Below are 17,533 nucleotides of genomic sequence, written 5' to 3' on the forward strand. Positions count from 1 at the left end.
CGGACTCTGTCCGTCCATTATATCACCACCTCGGCCAAGCTGATAACGAAAAAAATGGCGTTGACAGGGTTGATATAAGTTGTCTTGGCTACAGGGTGTTTCACCTTAGATTCTACACAATTTTTAAATATTCATCTTTTTCAGTTAGAAGAGCTCTTTTTTTTTATCACAGCATTGTCAGCGGTATAGTACATCAGAAGCTAAGACGTGCTAACTAGGTGGCTGGTTAACTAATATTTAATAGTTGCCTTTTCAGCAATAATTGTTAGGCTTCTTAATTATTAAGACATGTAGAACACCGTAAGTAATATCCATATAACTTTTTAGAATTCCGAAATCACGGTTCCCTTCGGCGCTGTGGCCTAAGAAATTATGGCTATTTCGACGAGTTACGTGCACTGGAGACGTTGCTTTGCCTGCGACCTTCTTGAAAGCACATGTATTTTGGCGCGATGCAGCCAGAATTTGTTGGGCCACGGGCCCGAGGATAACCACGTTTTCGAAATCTAAAAACTGATATGGGTATTATTACCTACGGTGTTCTACATGCATGTCTATAATTAAGCAGCCTAACAGTAATACTTAAAAAGGTAGCTTGCTCAATATTAGTTAACCAGCCTGCTAGATGGCACGTCTTAGCTGCATTCTAAGCCAAAATGTTTATTCAGACAACTCAATGGCCTGGGGCGTAGACGAAAAGACAAATAGATACTTGAGAAAGAGTCTGCGCTCCTGCTCCCATTCGAGAGCACAAGACATTCACTGCATAAAATAAACACAAAACGAGATGGAAATTCAGAGTGATTGGTTAAAATTGAACTGCAGCAATTTCAGATTGAACATTTATGTACAACTGGACAATTGGACTACACCGCTGACAATGCTATACCGAAAAAAAGAAACACTCTTCTTAATCAAAAAGCCTGTTTTTAGAAATTGTGGGAAGTCTTGGGTGAAACGCTGATTCTTTCTGATTCTACTGATTCTACTGATTCTTTCTGTTCGGTGCATTTCAAGTCCGAAACTGTGTGTTCTGTGTCGTTCCGCCGACCAGCGTGCTGAGAGCCGTTTCCCTTCTCCGTTCCCCGCAGGGTGGCGCCCATCTCGGTGTTCAAGATTTCGTCCCCCTGGAACTCCGGGCCGGGCCTGACGGGCGGGGGCGCCCCTCCGCCGCAGGCGCCCCTCTCGGACGCCGGCTCGGACGACTCCAACTCCAAGGACGGGCCCTCGTCCGGAGGGGGACGGGGCGCCAACGACGTCTCCAACTCGGACGCCGAGGGCGTCTGGAGCCCCGACATCGAGCAGAGCTTCCAGGAGGCGCTCGCCATCTACCCGCCATGCGGACGCCGGAAGATCATCCTCTCCGACGAGGGAAAGATGTACGGTGAGTGTTCCCTTTTCCCTTCTCCCGTGGGACAACTTCTCCGCAGTGTGCCTTCAGCGGGCGAAGAACTGCTGGCTGTAAGACCTCATAATGGTCTCCTTGAGCTTGAAGACTGGGCGCTTTCTCGGTAACCGCCGTCTTTTGCTGGGAAAGGATCAGTTTTTTTTCCTGCCCCGCCGCGGTGGCTCAGTGGTTACGGCGCTCGGCTGCTGACCCGAAAGACGCGGGTTCGATCCCGGCTGCGGCGGCTGAATTTCGATGGAGGCGAAATTCTAGAGTCCCGTGTACTGTGCGATGTCAGTGCACGTTAAGGAACCCCGTGTGGTCGAAATTTCTGGAGCCCTCCACTACGGCGTCTCTCATAGCCTGAGTCGCTTTGGGACGTTAAACCCCAATAAACCAAACCAAACCTTTATTTTCCTGTCGCAGTAATGTACTCAAAGCTGAGCCTAATGTGAACCTTCGAAGTGAACTAAATCTTAGCGTGGAGCCGCTGCGGTGGCTCAGTGGTTACGGTGCTCGGCTGCTGACCCGAAAGACGCGGGTTCGATCCCGGCTGCGGCGGCTGAATTTCGATGGAGGCGAAATTCTAGAGTCCCGTGTACTGTGCGATGTCAGTGCACGTTAAGGAACCCCGTGTGGTGGAAATTTCTGGAGCCCTCCACTACGGCGTCTCTCATAGCCTCAGTCGCTTTGGGACGTTAAACCCCAATAAACCAAACCAAACCTTTATTTTCCTGTCGCAGTAATGTACTCAAAGCTGAGCCTAATGTGAACCTTCGAAGTGAACTAAATCTTAGCGTGGAGCCGCTGCGGTGGCTCAGTGGTTACGGTGCTCGGCTGCTGACCCGAAAAACGCGGGTTCGATCCCGGCCGCGGCGGTCGCATTTCGATGGAGGTGAAATGCTAGAAATCCGTGTACTGTGCGATATCAGTGCACATTAAAGACTCTTGGGTGGTCGAAATCATCCGGAGCCCTTCACTACGGCGGCCCTCAAAACCTGAGCTGCTTTGGGACGTTAAACCCCATAAAACCAACACCAAATCTTAGCTTGAAACGGTCCTGTACGATGCGCTAGCCCGAAATTTCGGCCTGAAGGTTTCAGTTTTGACAGGTTCATCAGTTTTACACTTTACTTTTTGAGGGATATCAGTAAGCTGTTGATAATGTCGCTTGCGGTAGATAACAATGCGGTCCGCCGCTACAGAGAACAGATGTTTGTGATCTATCCGACTGTACTCTTATAGTGTAGAACTTATTCCGCGGCGCATGTGACATTCTTGACAGCAGCACGACGTAGCAGACGGTTTGTGTGTCCCGCTAGCATTTCGCTGGCATTTCAGACACGCAACAAATGCAACGTCGTCCTGTCCTGTTGTGTTGACGGTTTCGATTGCGTTGTAAACAAGCAGCGGGGTTTTCCCGTTGCAAGCTAGGAAAACGGTTTTGCTGTCGATTTTACCGAAAGAGCTGAAAACACTGTAGAATGTAAGGGCGACAGACAGGGGAAACATTTGCAGCCCCCCCCTCCCCCCTACACACACACAACACACACCAGATGAGAAGAAAAAAAAAAAACAGACCGCCACGTCGTGCGAGGTATGCTGCATGTAACGCTATTCAAGCGAGCCTCGCATCGAGTTCGCCTCTTCAGGATTTTGACGCGCATTTGTACATCGCCGGTATGACACAGAACGACACGGCTTCAAAACAGCAGAGGAAAAAAACATATCAGGAGATAGTGATGCAAACAGCAAGAAAAAGAAAGACGGAATGTATGCGCGCCCGACCTGAGCCATTCTTTCGGCTGAAGAGCTGCTCTACACAAGTCTACAGTGAACGAACGTAGCGAACAGACGCGCGGCCATTGAAAGGGAAATGAACAAAAAAAAAAGATACACCAGTCCCAACAAACAAAACACATTTACCTAACGCATTCCTTTCCCTAGCTCCTCCCAAGCCGCCTCCCGATTGGGGAGTCAGTCGGGAATCGTCGGCCAATCGGAGTCGCACGCTGCAATCGAACCGGAGGGGCGGGCGCGCCCACGATTGGCCCGCTCGTATGCCATGCCGAATCGATATGTACGGCTCGCTTTGTTGCCCGCTGTAGCACAACACCTACGCCGCTGCCGTTACGCGCGCGGACGGACAGACCTCCTCGGTGCATCAGGAGCGAAATCAAGGGAAGAGGTCGGTAGAGCGAGCGAGCGGTCATCCCTGTTCTTTTTTTTTCCCGCGCTCCCGGCAGAGGGGAAAGGAAGCTTCTGGCGTCCCGCGCTCCCTGAAGAGGGGAAAGGAGGTTGCGCGCATGTTATTCGGGTCGCGTTCCTGGCGCGCAAATCGGGAAGGCACACTACTCTCCCGATGCGTGCGTTTCCTTCCCCGGCACCCTCCTTGCCGGTTTCCCCACCGTCCGCGGGATAGCTGGATCCATGGCGCGTGGCGGGGTGCTTACATGCCTTGCGCGTCTCTCTGGGTGCATTTTTTTTTTCTCGTAATCTCTGGTATGGCGGATTGCGCGAAGAGTCCACACTGCCGCCACGAACTACACTACTCGTCGTTGGCATGGCGGTCTCGGCATATTTGCGGTTCGGTGCTAAAGAGGTCGCTCGCGTTCCCGTCGATGTCGTAACGCTTTTGCGCTTGGGGCCTGATTTCTTGTCATTTATTCTTGCGTATTTACTGTTCGTGCGTATTCGTCGAAGTGAGCGTATGATTGCCTAAAGTCGTCCCCTTTTACCGCGTGGTCGAACGGTTGCTAAGCGACCTTTTAAGCCTTAATATTTTTGTCTGCACACTTTTTATACCGGGGCTACTCAGCATTTAAGGTCCTATAATAGGTCAGGATTCTGCGTCTCGCTCAAATCCGGGGAGATATTTATTGGCCTACGCACTTCTTAGAACGGGGTTACTAAACCGCAACAATCATGTGCCAAGGTCTGATATCCACGTGCTTGCACGCTTGATAGTTCCGAGACCAAATAACTAGCTTGGGGTTGACGTTTATGAACTTTACGTCATGACAGACATTTCGTACGGTCATAGCGATCTCTCCGCTTTCTGGAGTTGTCACTTAAGCCCTCTCGAAGAAGATGATTGATGCGTGCAGCATCAACGGGTTTTTCTGTAATGTTTGCCGCAATAGTTTTTCGCGGCCGAGCCTCGCGCAGCTATGATGTCGAGCGAGCGTTAAGGGCACGATGTGGGGTGAAATTGCCGTTACGACCTATGCTTTGTACTTGGTTACTTGCGAACTCTCCTGCAAGTTACAAGTGTTGTAACATATTTTTCCCAGCACAACGACGTCAAGGGAATGAAAGAAAAACGACACTTGCTCTGACTCTCATATGGCTGTCTATTAAAAAAAAAAAAGTCGTCTATTGAAACGAAAACCAACTCGCCCAATACTGCGTGTACTGTATACAAGTATAGTAACTAAAGTCGGGTACAACTCAAGAAAAAAGCGGCTTTTCTCCTTGAAAGGACCGCCTTTCAGCCAGTGTCGTCGGCCGATTCTCATGAACCTGGGATAAGGTTCATGGCTGGTTGTGTTCATCTGGCACTTCCTGCATTGCCACGCTAGCAGGGACATGATAATCGGCCGACGCCATGGGCTGGAAGGGAGTGCTTTGACCGGAAAAAGCCGCTTTGTTCTTGAGTTGTATGCGACTGCAGTGTAACCTTAACATTGTTTTGGGGCGTAATTGTTATATCAGTGCTATGATATAGAAAACGCAGCTGTAGTCCTGTGTGGTTAACAATTGCGGAAGAACGAACAAAAAGATAATATTAACGAATATTAATTAGGCGAAAAATTCCGTGAGCTGCGAGCTTTGCTGTGATTCTCCTCTGTGACGTAAAACTGACGGAGCCAACGCAGCGGATGTAGGTCATCGCTCGGGCAGTGTCTCGCTCCTGGTAGATGTGTGTCCACCGACTTGCCTTTGTGGTGTCGTCCGAAGGTTACTTCCTTACCTGAAACAAACAAAGCGGGTGGCGTTGAAGTAACGTACTGGTACCGGTGTGAATGGAGCTTGTTAAAGCTATAGTCGGATGCAACTCAATAACGAAGCGGCTTTTCCCCGTCAAAGGACCCCCCCTTCCAGCCAATGGCGTCGGCCGATTCTCATAACCCTGATATAGTGTGACAATGCAGGGAGTGGTAGATGAAAGGGCGTTGGACCCTCCCTCCATGGTCGGGGTTAGTTCCCTCTCTGCATTGTCGCACCGCTTTGTCGCACCGCTGCCTGCCCTGTCATGTTTGCTGGGTCATGAGAATTGGCCGCCGCCATTGGCTGGAAGGTTGTCCATTGTCGGGGAAAAGTGGCTTCGTTATTGAGTTGTATCTGACTATAGCAAGGACTCCGCTTTTCTGTCCGCAGCTGTTAATGGAGGCATTACTGACACATGTGTCATTATAGTATCAGTGCATCGGCAGTCCCGGCAAATTTAAATTCCGCCGTAGCCTCTGCAGCGGTGTCGGCGCGTATATTTGACGGCCTCTTAATTGTCTTGACATCCTGCGGCGTGGTTGCTCACGGTTCGTACACAGTTGAAAAGCACAGCAGATAATTTTCTGTCGTCACAGATTTTGTGTAATGTTTTTGTCCATGAACTTGTAGTAATCACAGTAATCTTTGTCTGTAGACGCTGAAAACAAGAAGCTAAACGCACACCTATATTTTCCCTGTCAAAATCCAGCGCTTCATTGGCTTGTGGCTCAACTATGTGATGCGTTCCTTCACTGCCTCGAATTTCGCAGCCCAGAGCTCGCGGCTTGCCGTATGGTAAGCCGATTGAGAGACGAGGAACAACGCTTCTATGATGTGCTCGTCCTGTTTTTATTGGTGGATGAAGTGTTTCAATGATTCGGAGCAATAGCGCAAACAGGACAAGGGACAAAAGAGCGCTGTGTGTGTCTACTCGTTCTTTTGTCCCTTGTCTTGTTTGCGCTATTGCTCCGAAGTATGAACCAACAAGCCCGAATTTCAACGTTGTTTCAATGAACTCCTGATACAGAACACAGAAGCGAACCCGTGGCCTGCAATTCAGAACCGGACTGCATGCCGACTGTTTCGCACTTCTTCCTATCCTCATACCTGTCTCAAACGCGGTTCGCTTTGTTTCTATATCACCATACATGCAGCGAGAGCTTTCTTGTTTGGTTGAAAAGTCAGTGGAGCGAAGACGGGGTACTTCACGTATGGTGACCCGCTGCATGAATGCAACAATAAATGTTCTTCGCGCACAACACAAAACACCAGCCGTGATGCTTCCGTTCTTCTTTTTTTTTTTGCGTCAATCACAGAAGGTCGTAATGTACGTGGCTACAGATTTCGGCGCTAACGCGCGACACCTCACTCGATGGCGTTCGCGTACGTGTCACATGTGAGCCGGAGAGAAGGCGAGGACTGCGTCGTGACGTCACTGCGAGCGATGAGAAACGGGCGCGTGGCTGTGGGGAGGAAGAGCTCCCTAAGTGCCCCATATTTTGCACGCGCGAAGGGTACGGGGCTCCATTGTTCCGTGTGCTTCTGCTCTTTTAATATAGTGCCTGGGGTGGGGTTGGGGGCGCTTTGACGGAGGCATATGATTTTCACGCTGGGGGTTAAGGGCTCTGTTCCCCCCCCCCCTCTCCTCCTCCCCTTGTCCCCGCTTTGGTGTGCTGTGGTTTATTGTCGCCAGGAGCCGCCTCGCTCGCTGTTCGTGCTTTTATGGCGTCCTGCTGACAGTGTGGGGAGAACAAAGGGCTCCAACCACGCAGCCTTTTGTGTTGGGACCGTTGTATACACGTTCGGTTCAGGGCGCCTGGAGGTTATTTTGTTTATTTGGTTTTTTGCCCGCTTTTTACCCCTCGAGAACACCGTCTTTTAGTTATGTGTCCTGCTTAATGATGACGCATTTTTTTTTTGTGACACTCATGGCAGAGATCAAAGTATATTTATTTTTAGGCTACTTTCGACTTTCCGTTCCACCCTTTCGTTTCATTGTTCTCAGCTACGTTGCGTAATGTTTGCCGAACGACTGCATTCTAAACATGAATTACCCTCAAAGAGAGGGAAAATAGAGTAAACTGTCCTCCAGCACACTCTCTAATAGGGAAAAGGAAGCTGCCCAAGCCCTGGGGTACGTTTCTATGACTAAAAATACTGAACACTTACGGTTGGCAACGGAAGCAGATTCCTTCTTCAAAGTATGCGAAGTTCTGGAAGTTATGAAGATTTTAACGGAGGTTTCAATTTCCTATATTTGCTAACCTCAAGGCCTCCGTTGCAGCGTTCGTAAGTCTCCTTCCATTGCTAACTGCTTCAAGATACTGTGCTTTGAGGTGGGTCTTTGCGGAACCGTGGACGATCGATCATACAATGAGCAGCTGTAATCATACGGGTTGTTCCGGAGTCTCTTGTGAAACACTTACGTTGCTCCATCAACTTAGAAGGGGTGATAACAGTACCGAAGGTGTGATGTGGTTTTGTTCCCACACAAAAAGAATTAGCACTCATTGTCATATAGAGGGAAGAGTGCTGGTTCGTCAACTAGTCTGACAGTTAAGGAAAGGGACTAGTTTTTACAGCGACATTCTAACCGAACTTCGCGTATTTCGCGCCGTTATTTGTTCGGTAGACCATCAACGCATCTACTTTCCCGGTTGTCTATTTACATTGTTGCAGTGGGATCCCTTTACACGGGTTGCATTGTCTCGTACCAAATCTTGCGCAGTTTGCTTATTTTATTTTCGCTCCCCTTTCTTGCCGTTCGCGTTGCGCGCTTTCTAGATCTGCTCTACAAAATCGACCCGAACTGCACTGCGTGACCAACATTCGCCGGCTTACAGCGTTAAAGCGGTACGCCACACGAACGCTTCCCGCGTGTACATAACCGGGCCTTCCGTTTGTCGCCGCCCCGATCTAGTTCCATGCAGTACCGCCTTCCGCGTATAGTGGCCGACACAGCATAGGCGATCCTTTTCTTCGTCGAACGCTTAGCGCGCGTGGCGATGGCAGGATGCGATACGACGAATTGCACCGCCGCGCCCCGTGTTTAGGGTGTACCCGTGCACGCGTCGGTCGTGTGCGCGTGGTCTACGGGGTGCCTCGGCGATAAGGCCCGGTCTCGGTTCTTCGGGACGCCGCCCTATAAAGTCTCCATGCGCGCAACTTGCGCGCGGCGGTTGTGCTGTGGGCGCACCGCTGACCTGTTCCGGCGCCCGCGATACAGCTGTTCGATCTCGTGCTTCCGCACGTGGAGGTTATCGAAACGGCCGTCGCTACAACCGGCCGCGCGCTGTTTTGATCTTGCTTTGGCCGTCTTTCTTGTTTACTGTTTTGATCTTGTTTTGCTTGTGCTTTTTGGCGGGCAGTTTTCCTCGTTCGTTGACGTATTCGCTCGGGCGCGCGCAAAAAAACAAAAACAGCAGTGATTAAAAAAAAAAAGTGTCCGAGGGCTTCGACCTGGAAAGTAATTTTTTTTAAGCGACGTTGTAGGTAATGAAGAGCGTCGGGTGAAGGCCGCCGAAGCGGGTAGCGAAAGAGAGGGGACGCAATGTGATCACGGTGTGCACAGCTTGCAGCGACGACATAGCGCCCGCCGTCTTTGAGGCCAGAAAGTGCGGAGAAAAACCTGGGCGTTTCGCTAATCCGCGTCTCGCCAACAGGTACCCGCGTACGCTGTGGAAGGTAGCCTCAGTGGTGGTATCGCCGGATACAACTCAAGAACGAAGCGGCGAACTCCCCTCAAGGGCGGCTCTCCTGCCAACGGCGTCGACCAGTTGCCACAACGTCTGGGTTTATTTATTTATTTGAAATACCTTACAGGCCCATTGAGCATTGTGTAAGGGGGGTGTTAAAATAATACTGGACAGTGCGTTAATAACCATAGGAAACAAAAGGGAAACATACAGTCATGTATGTTACAGTCATGTACAGTCATGTCTGTTATGCAGTGAATCCGTCGTTCACCCCTTGCACCTGCCAGCCCCGAGCTCTGTCACGATAGCAGGTGCAAGATCAGTTCACCAGGACGTCATGACGATCGATCGACGCTATTGGTCGGAGGGCCGCCTTCGACGGTCATTAGCCGTTTCCTTCTTGATTTGTATCGACTAAGTAATATGACTATTGAGCAGCACTATTGGCAACGCCACAGCGCAGTCACGCATTCGCGCTTGCTGTCACAACTGTTTAACTGTGTAGCTCCAGAATTATTCGGTTCGTTCATTTATTACGAGCGCTGGAAAGCTTGCCATTAATACCGCTCTTACTGTTCTCATCCCTTACATCTTCTCTCTCTGTTGGCGCCTTTCATGCTGTGTGTTGAGCTCAGCAGACGTCCTGCATTGTGTAACGCGATATCAGCGCCCCAGCGGGGTTCACGACGTCCCTTCAGTATTTTGTTCCGAAAAGGCCGTTAACATAACGCTTTGTTTCTTTGTCTTGCTCGCTACTGCATTACAGTCGTCTTCAGACGACTGCTTGCCGCCGTTTAGCGTGATTACTAGTATGCGGGCATCGGCAATTCGGTTTAACGCTCCCCTTTCATTACTTCACCTTTTTAGGAAAGTGCGGGAAGTTTGATCTTTTCCGCAGGGCCTCCCGGGCGGAATCCTAGAGCGTAAACACCCAGCCGTAGACCAGAGTGGAGAACTCTGACGGTGTTGCCTGTAGGCGGCGCTGCGCACGACGCGAAACCGATAAATGTGGGCGAAAGAGAGGCGGCGAAAGGTTTTTGGTGGAGAGCCGTAAGCCAGAGCCTCAAAAGAGACAAGACGAGCACAAAGCCGTAGACCGGCAGTCAGCGGGAGTGAGGAGACGAGGGAACGGAAAAAAAACTGGCAATAAAAAATCAGTGGACGGGATGAATGATTGAATATAAAGACGAAAGAGAAAAAGAGAATTCTGCATGGTGCTAAAGAGATGAAAAAGAAAACGGTGCGCGGAGAAAATGCACCACAAGACAACAGTTCACACGACAAAGCGAAGCAAGTGTTAACGGAGAGATGAGACGTTCGGTGTATAGCGACAAGAACCGAAAGAAATAATCTACAAGCAAGAAGTAAAAAAAAAAGTGGAGTCGCTATAAGCGGAGAAAGAAAGAGTCAGGAACGAAGCCAAGCAGGGCCCCACAGGCATGGCGAGACGACGACGGGTGTTGGCCGCCGGGCGAAAACACAGCCCGGAGCAGATAGAAAGAGAAAACAGTCAAACCAACCGAGGGAGGAAGGGCGAAACAGCGAGAGAGAGAGAGATAGAGAGAGAGCTGCGGAGAAATGAAAACGGTATACGGGGAGGTTGGAAGAAGACGAGGCAGACAGAAAAATAAAAGGAAGCAAAAGATGGAGGAAACGAGTGCGAAGGGAAAAAGCGATAAAAAAAGAAAATAGCCGGCGGAACTTTCATCAGGCGCTGTGGGTCCTCCCTTCTCGTATAACGTTCGCGTCGTCCTCCAGCGGCGTCGTCGAGCGAGCGAACGAACGGTCTCTCTCCTCTTCCGTCGGCGCTGTGTATAACGTGATGGGGGAGGGGGGGGGGGGGTCTTCACTGCTCCCCCTCATCCTCGCGTATATACAGCGGGCGATCGAGCGAGCGGACATTCCTGGCATTCCTGGGCTCCGACGCGGCAACCGGCGCTGGGCCTTGATGAGCGAGCGGGCGCGCGGACTGCAGCCCCGTTTTGCAGCAGCCGCCGCCGACCGTCCCGGGACGAGCGCTGCGCTGCTCGGAGCGTAATTGCACATTCCACGCATTCCTGTCTTCTCCCCGGCGCGCGGTAGCGGCGTCGTCGTCGCGGGAGCGCAGTCAGTCCTCGCCGGGCGACGTATAGTAGGGATGAGGAGGGAGCTGGAGATTGGAAGAGGTCGGTTGGGGAAGAAGGGGAGTGCAGAGAGGGGAGAACACGTGACGCGTCTCGCCGCCACCGTCGGAGCTCGGGCTCGGGCCGCGTTTCGCGCCGGGAGGTGGACGGAGAGCAGGTATCGAGGAGGGAAAGAGAGGAGCTGAATTGGGGAGAAGCAGGGGAAAGCCGCTTCAGATGGCGAAGTTAGGGAAGAGCGGGAGGTTCGGCGCTTGCCTCCTCTTCCAGTCTTTCATGTAAGCAGTGTATTGCCTAGGAAAGGCAGTAGGGAGAGGGGGACTTTACGGGACGTAACGGCGCAGGAAAGGAGGAAAAGGATAGAGCATGCCTTCTTTCCCTCTTTCCCCTTTAGTCTCCTTACGATGTAGGGGAAGAAAAGGGGCATCACTCTCTCGTCTTCCCCATTTTCGGGCGCTGTTCCCCGCCCGGCGGTAGCGAAGGGCAGTCGCTTTTTACTTGCGTCCTGATGGGCCCCAAACGACGCAGACAGGACCAACAACTCTGTTCCTGGGTTTTGTTGTGCGGGTGGTCGCGCAGCCGCTGTGTTCCTTTCGTGGACGCTCAGCTGGACCGCTCTGTTTCCGCGGTGCCCGTAGTGTTGCGCCCCGTGTGCTCTGTTTTTCACACCTTTGTATACGTTTCTCTTCGAATTCCACACCCCGAGGAGAGCGTTCCCTAGTCAACCATGGTGTAGCTGAAGTAGGCATGCTGAAGACCGCGGGCACAATCTAAAGCAGAATGTATTCCGCAAGGTCACGCGTCATCGCCGCTTCGTTTGATGGGATGGCTCCGTTGGGTCCTCAGTATTAAAGGCGAAAGCCTTTAATGGCTTATTCGCGGCCGTGACTCTCTCCGTCCGTCCGTCCGTTACATCTGAAGTGAAAGCCATAATAATTCATTACTAGTCACAAGTCATGGCTAACTAGTCATTAACCAGAAAAAAAAAATCCTTTCCATAGCCGAGCGTGCTAACCACTATGCTTCGCCAACTTCCTGCCAACGCATATGCAGTTCTCCTTCGGTAGCGTAAAGACGCTGGGGGGCGTTGCGGGAAAGGCTTTCGCCTCATCGCGCTTTAGATCACCAAGTGCCCCCTCGAAATTTTTTAAGGCGTCTCATTCCGTTAGCTTCGTTCGCTGTCGTAGTATGTGATAACCAGAACCTTCCGTGTCCATGAGGCTCTCTAGTGCGAATAGGCTGTAGTCTATCGAACTTATCGGAATATAGTTTGGTCGGAAGCATGGTAGCAAAATCCGAGGTCGGAGAAGAAGTCACGTGGATGGTTTACGTTTCACAATCCGAAAGGGTTCCGAAATGTCGACCAACGTTCAGACTTCGTTTTAAGATCTCTCTCTGCGAATTCGATACAGCTGAGACTAGGTTTGCCGCTTTCGTAATTTGAGTAACCTTTGTTGTTGTTGTTTTTTTTTTTTGCTCTCATCGTATACAGCCTTCGGGTTGTTTCTGTTCGTTAACGTTGCCGACGGCATTCCTACACGTTTGAATCGGTTATAACGACTGCGCACTCAACGCGTACTCGCAGCAACGAACCACAATACGAGAGCTAAGACCTTCAGATACCTATATAGCCACACACGTTGCGGAACCTTGCCGCAGCGCGCCGTTCGTCGGCATAAAGACGCAAACCAAACGTTCGCCCACAATGAACGTCTTTGACTTCCTCAATTCCCGGTACCATCTCGTGCGTGCAGGAGCGCGCAAATTCCCCGCGACCGGCTGGTGGAACTGCGACTGAATGTCCCCCCCCCCCCCCCCCCCCCCCCTTTTCGTGTTTCTCAACCTTGTTGGAGTATCTACTTTTACCGCTGTGTTTGTTCGTCGTCGACTGCGCCGTTACGACGATGTATTTTTACTCAGTACTTTTTTTTTTACTCTCCGTCTCCTTAGGGCGCGTATTGCGAAGGCCTTTCGAAGAGAGACACTCGATACTCAAGAAAGAAAGGGGGGGGGGGGGGGGGGGGGGGGGGAGGGGTGCATACCGCCGTTGCAACTCCAACAGCAACTGCGAGCAGTCAAAGCTTCCACCACATGTGGTCGGTCTCTCCGGCCGGTCGAGCGCAGACGCGACGCCGACGCGCTCGAATGCGAGAACTATATGCGGGCGCGCCTGTGTCTGTGTGTCTGCTTGTCTTCGTGTGTAGTGTACTATACGTTGATGCGAAGCACGCGCTGCAAGGCGTTGTCTGGAAGTCTCTATTTTCTTTTTCCGAGCTCTGGCTCCTTCGTCGCTGCCTCGCGCCCACTTTGCTGTTCGGTCACCAGACGTGCATGGCGGGATAGAGATGTAGACAAATTGAACCCTGTTTCCTTCGCAGAGCGATGTTTCAACTACACGTGTGCTGGCACTGCTGTTTGTTTGGATAGTACTTGTTTTGTCCTTGAGCATGACTATTAGTGCGCAGTGTTTTTTCTAACGCGCAAGAAACTCCAGCACTACTACTACTACTACTACTACTACTACTACTACTACTACTACTACTACTACTACTACTACTACTACTATCTCTACAGCTACTAGTAGCAGTGCAGTTATCAGGAGGGCCGTATCGCGGGTGCTAGAGGCTTACAGCGATACATATGTACGTGTCGTTGTCAAAATGTTCAGCTGGATATATCGGGAAAGGAAAATACCTAAGGAGCTGTCGCTAAATCTCACGCTACACCCTTGCCACACGGGCAAATTTTATGTCATCAGGTGCTTACCGCCTAAAGTTTTAATGGAATTCGCGTGGTTCCACACGCATAAATTCAATGACATTAACCTCACTATACCATTCGCGGCATACTGAGTTCCCCACAACTGATTCACCCGAGCAGTGCGTACTCTCGTCCCGATTCTACACGCAGAAAAGCGTGCAACGTTATTGGTAACAACTTTCTAACCAGTAGCAAATGGTTAATTCTTACTTTCGGTCGGATGAGGCGGACCTGCATTTTTGACGCGATGGGAACCATCTTTACCAGCAACAGATACTTTCGGCTTGTGTGCTGACACGGGAGTTTGCAGCTACTTTTTCGACTTGTCAAGCAAGAACAGCGGTATTTTCTACGAAATCATTTTGATATTACATCTGAGCATAATTCCGGAGATATTGCGCTCATTAACACTGTTTATATTCAGGTGAAATTTCTGACTTCCTTGCAGGCGTTATCGTCATCGCGACTCTCGTAAAATGACATTAAACGGGGGCGTGTAGGACCAACTCCGAAAGTAATGACATTCGCAAACTTAAGGCCATAATCATTTACTGCCATTTCTTGTGCACATGTAACCCTCCAGTACTGGTAGGAGTTTCTTTTTTTTTTCTTTCTGTAACGTCTTCGTCCTTTTTTTTTTTTTTTGCCTTCGTTCCACGGCGCTACAATTAGTGTCCCCCGTAGCGGAGGTCTAAACACAATGAAACAGCCGTTGTGGAAAAACATTACGGCTTCTTTCTTTTTCTCTTTGTTTTCGCTGGCCGTGACCTTGAAAACTGCGTTCCCCCGCGATTCCCCGTGATCGTATAAAGCCGTGCCTGCGAACAGATGTGGAATGTTAATTGAAACTGCGCGTTGTGTTCTGCACAGGGTGAGCATCGCGGAGTAGTTCTCTGTGGTCGTGGCCCCGAAAGAACGAACAGGGGAAAAGAAAAACCTTTTTCTAACCTATGGACCGCAGCTTTACGTTACGATATTGATGAAATAAATAAGTGGTTGATAGCATTAACTGATAAAAAAAGAAGCACAATATACTATTTCCACCGATTGGTAGCTACCAGCGACGTTACCTTTACCATCGAACATGGCGAGTCATAGCGGATTTCCCCAAGAAGCACAGGTAATAGGCTCTATATTAGAAATGTGTTGGCAACAAAGGCCCAGGTCCAACAAAGGTCCAAAAAAGGTCCAACAAAGGTCCTAGAAAGGACACGAGTGAAACCATCCATTCGCAATACTGGGCCCATTGCATGTGCTGCTTGGGAAGGAGTACATCGCGACAGCGGAGTCACCTTCATCACGCATTATGACCTTTCTTGTAACCTTCACCTTTATTTGCGCGTTGATGTGACCTTCATCACCCTGGCAAAGAGAGCGGTTGCAAAGGGGATATTTGATAGACGTTCAGTGCAGTTCAGGATGTTGTTTTGTGTATGTTTTCGGCACTCATACTGCACTCTGGCATTTTTTGGATGTTCTAATGTGTGCTGGTCTTGAAATGGCCCCGTAACACATAAAGAGCGAACCGAAATCTCAAGTTTCGCGCGGTGGACATTTTCTTGTGCATAGTTCGTTTTTCGTTCAGGTTCGCCTTCATTCCTTTTGTGAGCTGCGCATACCGGTAATGGTGTATATAGAATGCATTTATATACGCACGACAACGTGTCGTGATTCCGCTGTTTGTCACAGCGAGTCCTATGCTATAAAAAGCCCCTGCTCTTGGGAGGGAGTGCATAAACAAGCATTATGCGCATTTCTGGGCTGTGGGAAAGGAATTACCCAGAAGACAACCCGCGTCTTTTCCGCAGTAATTACCGAGGTCGGTGCTAGCTGCGTTGTACAAATAAAGGAAGCACGCAACACGCAACGTGATAGGCCTTATCTTGCCTTGAGAAGCGGCGGGCGGCCGGTCAGCTTGCCAAAAGAGCGTCACAGCAAAACAAAACTAAAACAAAACAAAGAAGTTGCAATAACTGGAATGAATGTATATGTTTACGAATGCGGACGCCGTGGACAAACTGTGAGCTTGTGGGCAGTAAAGGAAAACCACAAAAATAGAAGAAAAAAGATGCCCAGGCTTAGCTTGGTTAAGCCAAGAATGCGTTGCATATTGCGCGGTCTTTTTGCGCGAGGTATTGCTTGGCGGCACTCGATTTTCTCAGCAGCTTTTCCTCCGTGACGTATGGATGGATGGATGGATGGATAGGAGCGCCCCGTTTGAAACGGGGCGGTGGCAACCGCCACCATGCTCAGCCGTCCTTTTTTTTTCTTTTTTCTTTCCTTTCTTTTTCTTTTTTTTCCACGTGGTTTGGTGACTGCCCGGCCGCGCCCAAGGGCTGAACTGAGTGATTGCAATAATAATATGCTACGCATAAAAGGAAAAGCATAGGGCCGGAGATCTAGTCAGAAGGAGATGAGGCAAAAACAAAGTGAATTATTAAAAGGACATCGAGGAAGTTATAAGTTGTCCTCTATCGATAGGGCATCACGTTCTATTAGAAGGAGGCCATTCTCATCGAAAACGAAGCTTTTATAAGCTAGAAAAGACATAAAAACGAAAAACAGGTGTCGCCATCAATCGGCCTGTTTCTCAAGTAAAACGTGGGCATTGACCCCGAATTTTCGTTGCGGATCCCAGAGGCCACGCTACATCGCCATTCACTTCAAAGCGGTGGCAACTGGTCCTCTTCAATTAGGACGTCACAAGTTTGTATTCACCGGCGGGAAGATATTCAAACCTTATTTTCTCGGCAATAAAAAAGTGTTTTGCTGGCGGACAAATTTCAGGGTAGCCACAAAGAGCTCGGGAATATTTTGTTGTTGTTTTTTTTACTGACAACAATGATCGGATTCACTTGCCGTCAGCGTCCTGTAAAACGTTTCGCGGTGGCGGGATAATGCACTGTAACAGTTCCGCACCTGCGTGTAGAGCTGCGAACATGAAAAAGAAAAAAGTATATTAGAGCGGAAAAGGAAAAGTAAGGTAGTGCACGCAAACGATAGTTCTTGTACAGACTGTTCATTGGGGCTGCGAAGTTATGTGATAACGGAATGACCGTGAGGCACTCCCATAATTGAAGCAACGATCCGATGTGTTACATGCAAAGCCACATACACATCAGGTTGGGGGAAAAACACAGCGCACTCCTGAGACACGGACAAAGAAAGGGAAGACGATACAGCGCTGTATCATTTCCGAGCCTATACTGATCGGCGTGAAGATGTGTTCTAAATAAGCACGTGTGTTTGCGACGGCCCATATGGTCATGCCATAGACAGCACAAGAAGCGCCTGAAGATAGTGGAAGATTTTCAGCACGAGACGTTGCCCAAGCAAGTTTTGCGAAGACGATCACGACGGTGAGGTACAAGACCGATGAACAGACGTACGGGGAAGAAAGGAGGAGGAAGGACGTACAGAGGCGCTCCCCAGCGCGAAGCGGCGGAACCAGAGCTAAGCCTAGTCGGCTGGAAAGCGGCGCGAAAGTTTAGCTGGCGAGCAGAGAAACGCATAACGTTAGGGCTCTAGTTGACGCGAACAGGACAAAGACGACGCAGAAGGCTCTACGGGAGAGGGACTTG

General features: G+C 50.1%; 1 protein-coding gene across 2 annotated transcripts in view; it reads left to right on the forward strand.

The window, feature by feature from the left end:
* Window positions 1–1,093: 1,093 nt before the first annotated feature.
* The window catches only part of sd (TEA domain transcription factor 1 homolog scalloped), a 49,317-nt gene continuing 32,877 nt past the window's right edge, over window positions 1,094–17,533 (forward strand). For both annotated transcript variants that reach the window (XM_089560603.1, XM_089560604.1), the window contains exon 1: window positions 1,094–1,384. In XM_089560603.1, the coding sequence (XP_089416729.1) occupies window positions 1,378–1,384 (7 nt within the window). In that variant the 5' untranslated portion in view covers window positions 1,094–1,377. The remainder of the gene's footprint in view (window positions 1,385–17,533) is intronic.

Source organism: Amblyomma mixtum, chromosome 9, assembly GCF_055824585.1.
Source record: "Amblyomma mixtum isolate Tamu chromosome 9, ASM5582458v1, whole genome shotgun sequence".
NCBI classification, from domain to species: Eukaryota; Metazoa; Arthropoda; class Arachnida; order Ixodida; family Ixodidae; genus Amblyomma; species Amblyomma mixtum.